Raw genomic sequence first — 13852 nt, forward strand, 5'->3', positions numbered from 1 at the left:
TGCTAATTGCCTAGCCATCAGATAAAAGTTTCATTGACTGTCTTTAATTTTTATTAGCCTGCAGCAAAAAGAGCAGATGACAAAAATAACTCACCTATTTTTGTTGCACTGTAAATATTTTCGATTGGAAACACAACTCCTAATCCATACAGCAGGACTTTCGCCAAGGCTGGAATAAGTTGAGTGGTTGTTACTAAAATATTCACACAGTTTGTCCTGTGAGAACCAGGGGAAAAAAATGTTGAAAATTAACTTCCCCAAATGAAACCCACCTGAAAGCAAACTATGGACAAACCATAGACACATTTCGCTATAAACACTCAATCATTTTGCCATCAATGTTCTCTGAGTCTGTGGCCACTTACCTAGAGTGAATCAGAGTTAAGGCTTTCAGTGCAAGTGTTAACCAGGAATCTGTTAGAGCTTCGATTTCTGCCCTTAACTGGAGCCAAGCTTCTCTTTTTGCAGGACCAAGAAGACCTGTTGATTTGACAGGGAGAAGCACATAGATGAACAAGGACCTACTAATGTGTTAAGATTTGGGAAATATAAATACAAAGATAAAGACAGTTCTTTTCCTCAAGGAGTGTACATTGAGTAACAAAAGCTACTCTATTCCTGATGCTTCCATTAACCATCACAACAATTTAACTGTTATGGAGCATATTATTTTTGTTGTTATTCAGTCATTCAGTGATGTCCACTTGGTGATCCCATGGACCATAGCTATCCAAAGGGGTTTCTTGGCAAGGATACTAGAATGGATTGCCATCTCCTTCTGCAGTGGAGCCTTTATTTTTAGAAAGTTCTTTATTGATATTATCATACCTTAGTCTCATATTTTATAGAATAGATGAGCAAACTAAGACTCAAGGAAATTTAATGACCTGCCCTAAATCATTTTGCTTACACGTTATAGAGCCTAGACCTATAATCACGCTTTCTAATTCCAAGTCTAATGCTCTTTTCTGCTCTGATGAAAGTTAAATGCAAATGACAATATTTTAAGGAGACATAATAGTCATTGCTAAGAGAAAATAAATGGAAAAGTGCTGACATAAACATTAGATGTCTATGAAAAAAATCATTTTGATGCTCTGAGAAGGATAACCAATTTTATATGATGGCAACAAGGTGGCATAGTGGATAGAGAATTGGGCCTGGAGTCAGGAAGATTCATATTTCTGAGTTCAAATATGGTCTGGGACATCACCCTGGGCAAGTCATCTAACTTTATTTGTCTCAATTTCCCCATCTGTGAAATGAACTGGAGAAGAAATGGCAAATCGCTCCAGTATTTTTGCCATGAAAACCCCAAATGGGGTATGAAAAATGGGACATGACTAAAATGACTAAATGATGGCAACAATCTGAACAAAAGCACAATATATGATATTTACTGTGGCTACTTGCCTCCAACATTGTTTTTGTAGGTGTTATAGATTTCTTTTACTCTTCTGTAGCGGAAGGCCAACTTTCTCATCCAATCTACTCCTCCTCGTACACCAGTTGCTAAGCACAGATTAGCACTGGTCGCTGCAGCAGGAAAACCATCCGTTCCAAAGTTATATGTGCTATTTATATACAAGAAAAGTGCAACGTTAGCCAAGAAAAGACTTCACTTCTAATATTTCCATCAATTAAATTGCTACATGAAGACTATTACTTCGTTCTAATGTGACTTACCTTAGGTCTTGGCCATTATCATCAGAAGAGACATCATCTATGTGAACTTGATCACATTCCTGGAGTGAAATAATAATTAAGGAGTAATATGATAAAATTAACTGCATTTTGGATTTTGAAAAACAGAAACAAAAGCTAATTAAAATAGAAAATACATGCAATTTTTAATAAAAATCTAAAATAAAAATTTAATTAAAAAAACACTAATTCTCTTCATTGGGGCACTTTCTACTATGTCAATCAGTAGGTGGCACTCTCGTTAAATCAACATTTTTACCTACTTGCAAGTTCTTTAATGTAAGAAATAAGCACTGTCATTAACAACTACTGTTATACGGTTTTCAGAAAACACATTTTTGTGTTTAGAAAGGAAAGTGGTTAAAAACAATTAGCATATGTGTTCCATAAACCTCAGGTACCTTAAGACATCATGCAGCTCAAAGCAGATTCAGTCAATGCCTGAGTATAACTGAAACCAGACATTTTGGTAAATGTAACATGCTAGAAAAATTAAACCTGATGCTAACCGCCAATGAAATTATGACCTCTGATTGCTGTTGAGCCACACACCAACACAGCCTGAGGCCAATGTTTCTGAGGAGTGCAGACAAAAAATCTGTTACTGGTTTGCCATTTATTTGGGAGTTGTGAGTTTTATTCTTTATGTGTGTGTCTTCAAATAAAAAAAAAGCATGAAAGACTCAGAAACATAAATAAAAGTAGTCAAGCTATGCTTTCTTCGGTGACTTATGTGTAACTACTGCTACATGCTCACATTAAGTTCTCTGTTCATCATTATATTATGAAAATAATAAAACCTCACAGAATTTTAAAGACCTATGCTGTTCAAATGAAAAGGTATAATTCTGTACTGAGTGTGCACCTGACCAAATGTATGCATAAAAAGGCATATACATATGTACGCATCCCAAAATGTGACTATCCATGTAAGTTTCGACATTTGGCCCACTTTGGTCTTTCAAGTCTTTGTACCACACTTCATAATTTGTCTGCAAATATCTGATGCATTAGAGGCTTTCATAACATGCGGTTCCATTCAATCCTTCATATTTGATGGGGAATGGTAAAAAAAAAAGAAATAGGAAACAACGATTTAAATCTACAGTTCTGTGATCTACTAAACTTGAAATTTAAATAGATTCCAGAGATTGAAGCTCTTGACAGGTCTCATGTATAGTTAATTCTATAAAATCCATTCTTTTGCTCCTGATAAAACAAAGATGACACATTTTAAGTACTGAAGGACAGGAGCTATGTATTTTTATGTTACTGGTTTCTTCTGAACAAATTTTTTTCACTCTGTGGATTTGTAAGGAAGGGAGGGGGAGATAGAAGTGGAAAGAAACTCAAACCAGCTGTTCCTTAACAGAATTAAAATCATGACCCTTGACCTCTGCTCTAAAACATCTATTTTCCAGCCAACCCTCTCTCAGCAAGTAGTGAGATCCAAGGAGGAAAAGACTTTGACCTTGTAACCTTCTCCTCTTCTCCTGAGGTCAACCACTTCAGATAAGAAAAAAAAAGGAAAAGAAAGTTTACTTAGTTTTGCTGTATTTTTTGACTATGAATTTAACTTTTTTAGAACCCAGATCATTATTTTAAGATATATTTGAGAAACTTTCTAAAGCTATTCAAAAGTCTTATTTCAAGGAAGTAATGAAAGTTGTTTATATTTTTTGACATTTAGTCTTTTTAACTGTGTAGCAAGGTCAGAGTAGTAAATTTTCCCATTTAGCCAACCTTATTAACCTTGGTCTTTAAATTGTTAGCAAATTATTGTTCTGTAAAAAAGACAGAAATGTGAATGATATGGAAGTTCTCTTTTTAAAAGAGAAAAGGACAGAAAGGGAGAAGGAAGTTGAGGAACCAGAATGGGAAAAGAAGATAACTGAAGGAAGAGTTTTAACTATTGTCCATGGTACTATCTCCCAATTTTGACTTTTTAAAAATCATTAACTAAAAGCCTACTTGGTTAACAGTAGGCTGAGAGAGCTTAGACTTGGTGGGTATGGAGAAGGGAGGGAAGGGGTAGTAAGCTTTTCTTAAGTTAAATTAGCTGTAAATATTTAGGGCTGACAGAAGTCAATTATCTTGTAACTAACTGTTAATGAGTCCATTGTTGCTATTATTCTTAAACATCCTGTGTTTGTTTTCTCCTACCCACTTGTGTGTGTATGTGTGTGTTGAGAGCTTTTTGTTCTCTAGCAGAGGCAGCTATTAGAAGAATTCAGTGGCCTAACTCTAATTAAGTGTCAATAAGTATTGAGCATTAGCATCCAGTTCATAAACTCCATTCACTGTGATTTGATTAAAGTGAAGGTTGAATGAAGGGACTAGACAGATCCTGTACTTTATCAGAGTTTTATATTTTTTTAAACAAGTCTCATGACAAAAACCCAAATGCAAAATCCAAGGTTCATTAATTTTAGGAGAAAATAGTACATTAAAATTTTGCTTTTCTAAAACATGTACCTTCATAGAAAGAAAGAAATTGCAGGAAACTCTTCTATCATCTCAGTAATGGCATTTGAAAAAATTCAAATTTGTGTACTTTTGGTATGTAAACATGTAAAAATTAATCTTATTTATTTTCTAATGTAGTGTGTGCCAGCTTATATACTTTGGTAATACCCTATTCAGTGATGCAACAAGAGGACATGATGGCTAATCTAAGTCATGTTTTCATGATGAACTAGTGTATTATCATCATTTTGACATTCTACTGGAAACTCTCAAAGCCCCAAGAGAACAGATTAATGTTAGGGAATGCTGAAAGCAAACAGTTTGGTTTTTGCAAAGGTTTGCACATTCAGCAATTTCTTTCTGAAATTTATTTTGTATCTGAAATTCAACCCTGAACCCTTATGTTACAACTGCTAACTTCCAGAGTGTTTTAAGTAAAATTTAACTAGCTTCTTTTTCTTTTTCTAGCAATTGTCTGATTGTTTTAGTTTCTTAAATGTGTTCTTTTAAAACCAGAAAATTAGATAGCTGGGAGGCAGGCTTAAGACATTCCAAGGTTCTAAGATATATTAAGTATCAGAGGCACTGTGCATAAATATAAGTAATTTTATATATATATATATATATACATATATACACACATATATATTTTATATGTATATATACATTTTTTTACAGAAAAGATTGTGGCAATATAAACACAAGCAACTTAAACTTTGTATAGACTTTTTATAATTATATAATCAAAGCAAAGTTGAAGAAAGGGAGCTGAAAGAAAAAGGGAGAAAAGAAACCAAAAGCAGTGTGATGTTATATACATAACAGTTTGTGTATATAAGGTAAGGAGAGAATTTAATTGAACATTTATTAAGAAGTTAAGATGCCAGTGTGCTAGATAGATAAGTAATGAAGGGAGGAGAGAATTAAGAAGGGAGCCCCTACCTCTAAAGAGTTAATAATCTAAAAGGAAAGGTAAAAGAAGCCCAGCAATAATTAATAGCACCCTCACTCCTGACTCCCCCTTCCACAGGGGGGAGCCACCCTGACCATGGTTACTCCAAAGCCATGGGCAGATAGATAGGTCCTATTTTCTAATAACAGCCTAGTTTCTGACACAATGAAAGGAAAGAGGGGTGTGTGTGTGTGTGTGTGTGTGTGTGTGTGTGTGTGTGTGTGTGTGTGTGTGTGTGTGTACTTATGTGTATGTGTCCTATGTGCATACACGCACACACATATATATTTAGGGGATGGTTCAGGGAGAGGTGAATAATCACAATGAAATAAATGGTGGTACCAAAGGAAAGAAAAAGATTTCAGGAGTACTGCACTAGTTACTCAATTCTTACCCACTGTGTTTTTTTGTTTCTTTTCTTAATTCCCTTTTTCTTTCTTTTTTCAAGTTTCAAAGTTTTAAAAGTTTTTTTCAAAAACAAAGTTTAAAAAAAAAAACTCCTTTCCTTTTGTTTTGGAATCAATCCTAAGTATTGGTTAAAGGCAGAAGAGTGGTAAAGGCTAGGCAATGGGCATTAATTGACTTGCCCAGGGTCACACAGTTGGGAAGTGTCTGAGGCTACCCTTGAACCCAGGACCTCCCATCTTTAGGCCTGACTCTCAATCCACTAAGCTATCTAGTTACTCTCTTTCTACCTTCTTTTCCCTCATCCCTGATTTGCTAGTCTAGCCCCACAGCAGACCCAACCCCACCTCCTGAGTGTGGCCAGAATCAGAATAAAATGTAACTGGGAGATACATAAAATAAATACCACAATAGAACTTAGATATTATTCATATAACAATATTAATGGTTTTCAAAGTCACTGGGCGATCTGCAAGGTTCCTAATACATAGTTCCATGGCTCTGTTTCTATTGGAGCTTGACACCACTACTCTAGATCATAGCACAACTAAAACACACAAATGGCTTCACTTAGTCAGATAGGCTTGCCTGAGATTGTCAGCATAATATTAATACTAAATATAATGCTTGAGACAAGCATGCTAAATAGACATGTATTTATGATAATATCCTAATGAGAGCACAAGGTCATTGCTTTATATGTATAGTTCAAAACCACAAGGCTTCCATTGGAAAATAAAACTTTAATTTGAAAAATAGACTATGATGTTTGAAGACAGAAGAGGGGCTAAAAGCTAGTGCCAAAACAGTGTGAAAGGACCACACAAATTTGGAAGCAAACTTCAGGAGAACTCATGACCACCAGGGCATATTTGGGATAACTGAGCTACACTAGTTCAAACAGTAGATCGAATGCTTATATATATCAGAGGCTTTGGTGGAATCTTTCCTATTTTTTGAAGTGTCTTATTTTTCAAGGTCTAAACTATTTAATTAACTTAAAATGCTGCAGACCTAAGGATTATAGTATTGTATAGTTGGGGTTTAAGTCAACCCATTAATAAAATCTAGGAGAGGGGAGTCCTGAGAGAAGGGGAAGAATTCTAGATCAAATGAATGCCCAAGAGGCTGTCGTACCAGTTGCCATAAACTGGTTGGTGTGTCATGTCAGAAAACTGAGATCTGGCCCTATATCAAGGGTAGACCAAATCTCTCTGTTTCTAGTCTAGAATAGGATTCATCCTATGCTGAGTCTACTCAAAGAGACCTAAACTGACCCCAGAAGATTTTAGGGAAGGAAGATATTTAAATAATTTCCCCAGTTCTACAGTATTTTGGGGGTAAAATTCATTCCAAGGATCCTGGGACTTAAGGATATTTATGAATTTTTGAGACTGGTGGATATTCAGTCACCAGAAGCCTCTAGAAGCTATAGAATCATTTAAAGCTTAGTAGATTAAGGCTGAGGACCCTGAAGGCCACATATTCCAATTGGCAATTGTGTTTTGATGGTCCAGAGAACTCCCAGGAACCCATGAATTCTCCTTGTGGCTCTCAGAATTTAGGGAAAAATACTGGCAGACTGTTTAGGGATATAACAAACTCTCACTCATCCTGCAATGGTAGAACTAAGAAAAGGCTTTTTGGTCCAGGGATGACTGTATCAATCCTCTATTTCAGAGTACTCTTGAAAAGGGGGAGAACCTTATTGAGCAAGGCTTCTTTCTTCATAGAAGATATCCAGAAGATATAGGGATAGAGAGGATCTCTTTTCTGAGCTATGATGAGGCAGGACCCTGAAAAGGTGAGAGGGAAATAACTTTCAGCATCTTGAGGCTACCGGTCCTTTAATTCCCCAAAAAACAGAAGAGAAAATAGATATGGGAACCAAAGAATTGTCAAGAGGGGGAGGGGAAAGTTCAGATGATCTTGCTAACGTTTGTTTGTCTAACGTTCCATTCTTACTAATGGCTTCGTAAGATATAATCTTTTTAATACCTGCAATCACTATTTTATTTAACTTGATTTTTCATAGTTCTATTCCAAATAGCAGTTTTGTGATTAAGTAAAATTGTGATTTCCATTTTCAATGACTGTTTTCATCAGTCAACAATCATTTATGTGCATACTATTCTAGAAATACAAAGACAAAAACAAGAAATAGGTCCTGCCCCAGAACTTACATTCTACTGAAGGTGAGGAGGGGTTCCAATACGCACCCAAATAAATAAATGTAAAATATATAACATTAAATGCAAAGTGTCTTTCATGGGTCACTAATGAGGAAAGGCCTCTTGAAGGATGTGGCAGCTAATCTGGTTCTTGAAGGGAGCTTGGGGTTCCAAGTGGTAAAAGGGGTAAGACATAATATTTGTGACTGTAAAGTCACAAATGCTTAAAAAAAAAACAGGAAGCAGTTTAGCTAAACAGCACGGTGTGGATGTGATTCCCTGCTTTTTCAGGAAGCCTTCACCAAATATTCCACTCGACATATAGAACTCTACATCTAGCTTCAAAGTCCATGCCCAGAGGGACTTGGTAATCATCTGGGGACATCACGGGGAATCAGAAGAGCCCCAGGTCCCCACATTTCTCTCCTATCTGCTACACTGCCTGAAATTCCATCAAAATTCATTCTATTGGATACCTGGCATTATCTTTAAGCACAAATATTCCTGACATAGATGATGTAGTAAAACATGAAGTGAACAGTCCTTCACAGCACAGTATGTACATCTCTGATTATTTTCTATCCTAGCTGGGTGCCTGTAGACCCCTGATCTCATCATTGTAGTTATTCTCTCTAATAACATAGACTGAAATACATCCACATCCAGCTAGCTCAGATGGTTGTGCAGAAAATCCTCAATCTTAGAAAAGCACAACCTCCTCAGAGCAAGGCATGGAAAGAAAGGACAGGTAGATATGTACATTTATGAAGGATTACATTTTCTAATCTCTTCAGTGGTTGTCTTTTTCCTTTAAATTAATGAAGCTCTCTTTTATGGCTTGTGCATAACTGTCAGCTGTGTACGTCTCTTCTCCCACTTTGACTGCAAGCCCTCTAAGTATAGCTTTGTCTTAACTAATTCTGATATTTATCCTCAGTGTCCAAATACAACATCTTGCTTATAATAGATGTTTAACAGACTTTTGTTTAATTATTGAGAGTTTTGCTGGCAGAGGGAAGGATGTAGAATAATTTTGGAATATGGAGTACTACAAAAGGAGATCAGACCTGGGTGAAAGGCAGTCTAAGGGTACTTGTAGGTGCTGAAGGAGGGGTATATTTCAGAGATGACAGGGATACTGAATAGAACAGTTAGGGAGGTGTTAAAACTGATTTAAATATTTAGGCTTGACTTGAGAAGTTTCTAAGTCATGGAAATAGAACATCCAAATACTTTTTAAGAAACCCTACCATTCAAGCAGATTTATTCATTGAATTTAACAAAACATTTTAAAAATTATTCAGAATACCATGCAAGGCACTGGGGACAGGGGAGATTAAAAAATAAGTTTAGCATATGTCTCTGTCCACAAACTAATTTTAATCTATTTGGGGAGATGATAGAACATAAAAATAATAAAATATAAAAATAAAATAACTCAACCTTATGAAATAGTGAAATAATGACACTAAGATATTACCCAGTACCAAAATGAGTAATATAAATAACTACTAGATGGGTAATGATCTAAGAGTTGCTCCATTAGTTACATCAAAGCAAACAATAACAACCCAGCTCATTTAAGTTCCATACCATGGAGCCATTATTAGAAATTCAATGTGAAGAGATACAGCAGGGGAGACACACTTTCATATCACTATCTGGGCTATTGTCTTACCCCTAAATTATTAGTGGAGCCTTTGAAAATTACAGAAAACTGCAAGCATATCTCTGACAGGAGGCTTTGCAAAATCTTCAATACTCCATGTTACCATAGAGTTGGCACCATGAAATGACTGAATCCTAGCCTGGAGTTATAACAGAACAGATGAGTTGGATTTGGATAGTGAGCAGAAAAAATGATTAAATGGACAATTTTGAACCCATAAGCAAAGAAATATGTTTTAAGCCTGGCTGTGAATTCAAAAGTTTGGCTATTCTCCTTACTTGCTATACAATCTCAAAGATCCTAAGTATCCCCTCCAGATATGAGTGACTCTTCATTGAAATTACACTATATTTAATTTATATATCAATCAACAAGCATTTACTAAATACCTGCTGTGTGAGGAGCTTTGGATACAAATACAAAGAGTACAGCAATCCCAACTTACATGTGTACCTGCTTCTTTCCCCCAAAGAAAGTGAGGTCTCTTAAGGAGAGGGGATAATTAGTCTTTGTAGCTCTGATATCAAGCAATGCCTGGTACCTAGTAGGTGTTTAATAAATGCTTGCAGATTGTGTGTACTTATGGAAGTTATTTAGTCTCTCAAAGATTCTGTTTTATTACCTGTAGAATAAAGAGATAACCACCTATTTTCCTCTTTTATACAATTATTATAAGGTTAATATATTGGAAGTATTTTATAAATTTAAAAAATGCTATACAAATATACATTATCACCTTAGTTATTATCGGGATCTCATACTTGTTTTCATGTGACATTTGACTGCACCAATTTTTCAAACAACTTTCAGATAATGTCGCAAATAAAAAGTCTGATATTTATATTCTCCTGACTTTCCTCTATATTACACAGCCTGTGATTCATAGAAGAGAAAAATAAACAAAATGGATAAGCCCCATTTACTTTTGGCCCGAGGCTCATAAGAATTTAAGCAAGGATAGTGCTGGATTGTAAAATGCTCACATGGATTCTTGGGGGACAGAGGAAATACATGAATAATAACTCATATTTGTATAGCACTGTCTATGTGATATACATGATATACATACATACACATATGATTTATAAACTTTACTTTCTGTCATTTAATACACATACACTGTATAATCTAATTTGAGCCTTGCAACTATCATGGGAAGTAGTTACTATGAGTACTGTACCAGTTTTTATTGATGAGGAGGAAAATTAAGCACTTTGTCTATCCATGCCCATGTAGCTAATAAGTGGTATTTAAAGTAAAGTTCTTCTAATCCTAAAGCCAGCACTTTATCCCCTCTACCACACTGATTCTCAAGCAGCTAAAATACCAACTTTGGTGATAGTGGCACAAGATAGTCACATGGGGTCCATAGCATGTATATGTGTTTTGGTCTCTGCCTGTACAATACTTCCTCCTCCTCCTCCTCCTCCTCTCTCTGTCTTTCTCTCCCCACACTCCCTTGTTCCTCCCTCTTTCTCTCTCACATTATTTTTGGCTCTGTGCCTCAATCTGACCTTTTCTGCTCTATCATCATCTCTGGCCTTCCATGGCTGGGCCACAGACATGTTATTTTGGACTAAGCCCCAGGAATAACTCAGATTTTGCACAAAGGCTCATATGCAAAATATTAAGTTATGGCAGAATTTTTCTGCAAATATTTACATTGCTTTGATAGCATAGTGGTTGTATTTTCCCCCTCAAACCTTTCACTTGTACCACAATTATGTGAAAATACCCCATACATTCAATTTAGTTAGGAACATTAATAGAAGAAGAAATTGACTCACAATGAGTCTTGTTATCTGTACCAGGAGAGCCTGCCAATCACAGTGATGCAACGACTAACACACTAATCTTCTGTATTTTCAAGCTACAAAACTTGAAAAATAAACTTAAATTAATCTAGTCTTTGAACAGGCAGCAGATAGCCAATGACATTTAGTTAGTATACATGTTATAAAAGGGAAAAAATGAATAATGTTGCAAACGTCCTCAAAGAAGACAACAGTTACAAAGCCTAAATTTGCTAATTATAGACCAAATATCCTTTGATGCTTGCTTTGGTTTCATGTTTTAGCATAAGAAAACTAACACCACAGTGTTGACCAGAAAGGCATCTTGGTGTGGTATAGAGAATACTGGCTTCCAAGTCAGAAAGGCCTCAGCTACTTAGTAGTTCTGGATGAACCTGGGAAAGTCACACTCTCTGGCCTTCAGTTCCTCATCTGTACAACAAGGCGATTGGATTAAATGACCTTTAAAATTCTTTTTAGCTCCAGATCTATCATCCTATATAAACTAACTAATAATACTTTGTTTTGCAAAATTTAAAAGAAGTTCCCAACTTGGGAAGCATCTATTTATTTTTATTTCATCTTTATACCGGTATGGCTTTTAAGACTATCTGGAAATTAGTCAACAAATGGGAAATAATTAGAGGATTTTACTCTCTTGTTATGAGGCAATTATATTTGTTGCTTCAACTTCCCACCAAATAAGAGATCCTTTTGCATATCCCTGTATACAAGGCTTTAAAAAATAGACCCAATCCATTATAAATATGAAAAAAAGGTTCAGTCTTGTGGAATTTACATTTGGGTCCCTTGGCATTCATAGTATTTTGGAGGCATATTCACAAAAAAAGTCTGTTTAATGTGTACATATTGCTTCTGACAAGTGAACAGTAATACTCTAAAATCACATCACTCCATAAAGCAGGCCACTTTACCCTGTCCTCTTCTAGGCAAACTCAGTAATACAGAAGACTTTATAAGGTGATTAGCATTTGAGTTACAGAGATTTTTAACAGAGCTGGACCCACAGTGGCTTCTGGGGCAACTTCTGGCTTTTTAAATATTTTTATAACTTCTTTTTAAAAATAAAGCAAAGTGGAGAGTTCCTGAGCTTCCTTCTGATTCAGAGGTTGGGGGTAGGAAGAAAAGAAAGAAGAAGGGGAGAATAAGAAAAAGATGTGCAGAATCTGGCTTTTAATTAGCCCTGACAACTAATCTGACATGTAAATGTGAATGCCTATAGTTTAGCAGTTGATTTACTGAAACCAGACTTTTACTTTCATATTCATCTCTGAAAAAAAAAATCAACAATCCACTCACTCTTGTAAGCATTTGCAATTACTGATGTGGAATAACATAATTCCACTTCAGTTTCTAAAGGTGTGACAAAGCATCAAAAAGACATTCTAAAAAGCTTAAATGCTGCTGAGACCTGTTTCAGCCATTATCAAGAAATTACTTCTAATCTACAACAGGAATCCATGTGAAAGAGCAGGTTCTATGGTTCGCAGCTTCTCAATACTGGCACTCAATTGGCAGAACCTGTCATCCCTGTCTCATTTGCACTTGGTGACCTGTACATTTTCTTTGCTTTCCCATCGCAATTACTTCATGCTGAAGGGGGGAAAGGTGCAGATTACCTGTCGGGCAGGCACAGGATATGAGGAACAAAAAAAGAGTTCTTGAAATCTACTTCATTCCATTTGGAAATTTGTGGATGAACAAGTAAAGGAATTATAATAAACTTGTATGATTTTTCTTTATTCACATTTTAATTATCAAAAATGACTGATAACATAATTACACATAAGTATGTATATTTCTATATGTAATATATGTATGGTAAAAATGACTGAATCAGAATGAAAGGGGGGGGGATTATTTCAAACAGTAAAAAAGAAAGTTCCTCTTCTTTGAGGCTGACAATTAAAAAAAAAAGATACTTTAATGAATTTATTTTAGTATTCCTTATGGGATGATCTAAAAAAAAGTGATTTAAAAAAGAAAATACTATTTATACTAGCTCAGAACCTAGTTTGCCCAAGACAGATTATATTATGGTAGACCAACTGAGCTAAGCTATTACACTATTGATATTGATAGCCATAAGACAGAATGCCATAAAATACTTAGAGAACCACATTTATATTATATTTCAAAATTTACTGAGACATTCTGTCAATAATTTGTTAAAGGTAACAAATAGAAGTGTTTGAGTTATGAGAATACTGAATCAAATTAAAGATAATATTTGGAGTGACATCCAAATCCTAGGATCCCCAAACTTCTCTTTTTTAAATATGAAGTATAATGAATTAAGAAAGGAGACGTGCAAAATGCTATTTTAAAATGCATTTGCTGGAACACATTCATATAGGGAATTTTTCCTCTCAAAATCAACTGAGTTTACTTAATAATAGGAAAAAATCATTCTCCTGTCAGATTTAGCATGTAATTGGCCAGATTCCTTTCCATTGGCTTCTTGTAATAGAGAATCAAAGGTTGGGAAATGAAAGGTTAATTCAGTGTCAGTTTCATTACATTTTAAGAGTTTACATCTTAGATTTCTCACCACAATTGTCTTTTTCTTATGACCAAACTATATGTATATAATTACTTTGTGTGTGTGTGTGTGTGTATGAGAGAGAGCGAGAGAGAGAGAGAGAGAGAGAGAGATTGGGAATTGACTAAT

The 13852-nt window shown here is 35.4% G+C and overlaps 1 protein-coding gene across 10 annotated transcripts in view; it reads right to left on the minus strand.

The window, feature by feature from the left end:
- Positions 1–13852, minus strand: part of EYA1 (EYA transcriptional coactivator and phosphatase 1) — a 225279-nt gene that overhangs the window by 21019 nt on the left and 190408 nt on the right. For all 10 annotated transcript variants that reach the window (XM_056824103.1, XM_056824102.1, XM_056824099.1 and 7 more), the window contains 4 exons: positions 1687–1745; positions 1414–1574; positions 366–480; positions 95–216 (listed from right to left, as the gene is read on the minus strand). In XM_056824103.1, the coding sequence (XP_056680081.1) occupies positions 95–216; positions 366–480; positions 1414–1574; positions 1687–1745 (457 nt within the window). The remainder of the gene's footprint in view (positions 1–94; positions 217–365; positions 481–1413; positions 1575–1686; positions 1746–13852) is intronic.

Source organism: Monodelphis domestica, chromosome 3 (genome assembly GCF_027887165.1).
Source record: "Monodelphis domestica isolate mMonDom1 chromosome 3, mMonDom1.pri, whole genome shotgun sequence".
Taxonomy (NCBI): domain Eukaryota; kingdom Metazoa; phylum Chordata; class Mammalia; order Didelphimorphia; family Didelphidae; genus Monodelphis; species Monodelphis domestica.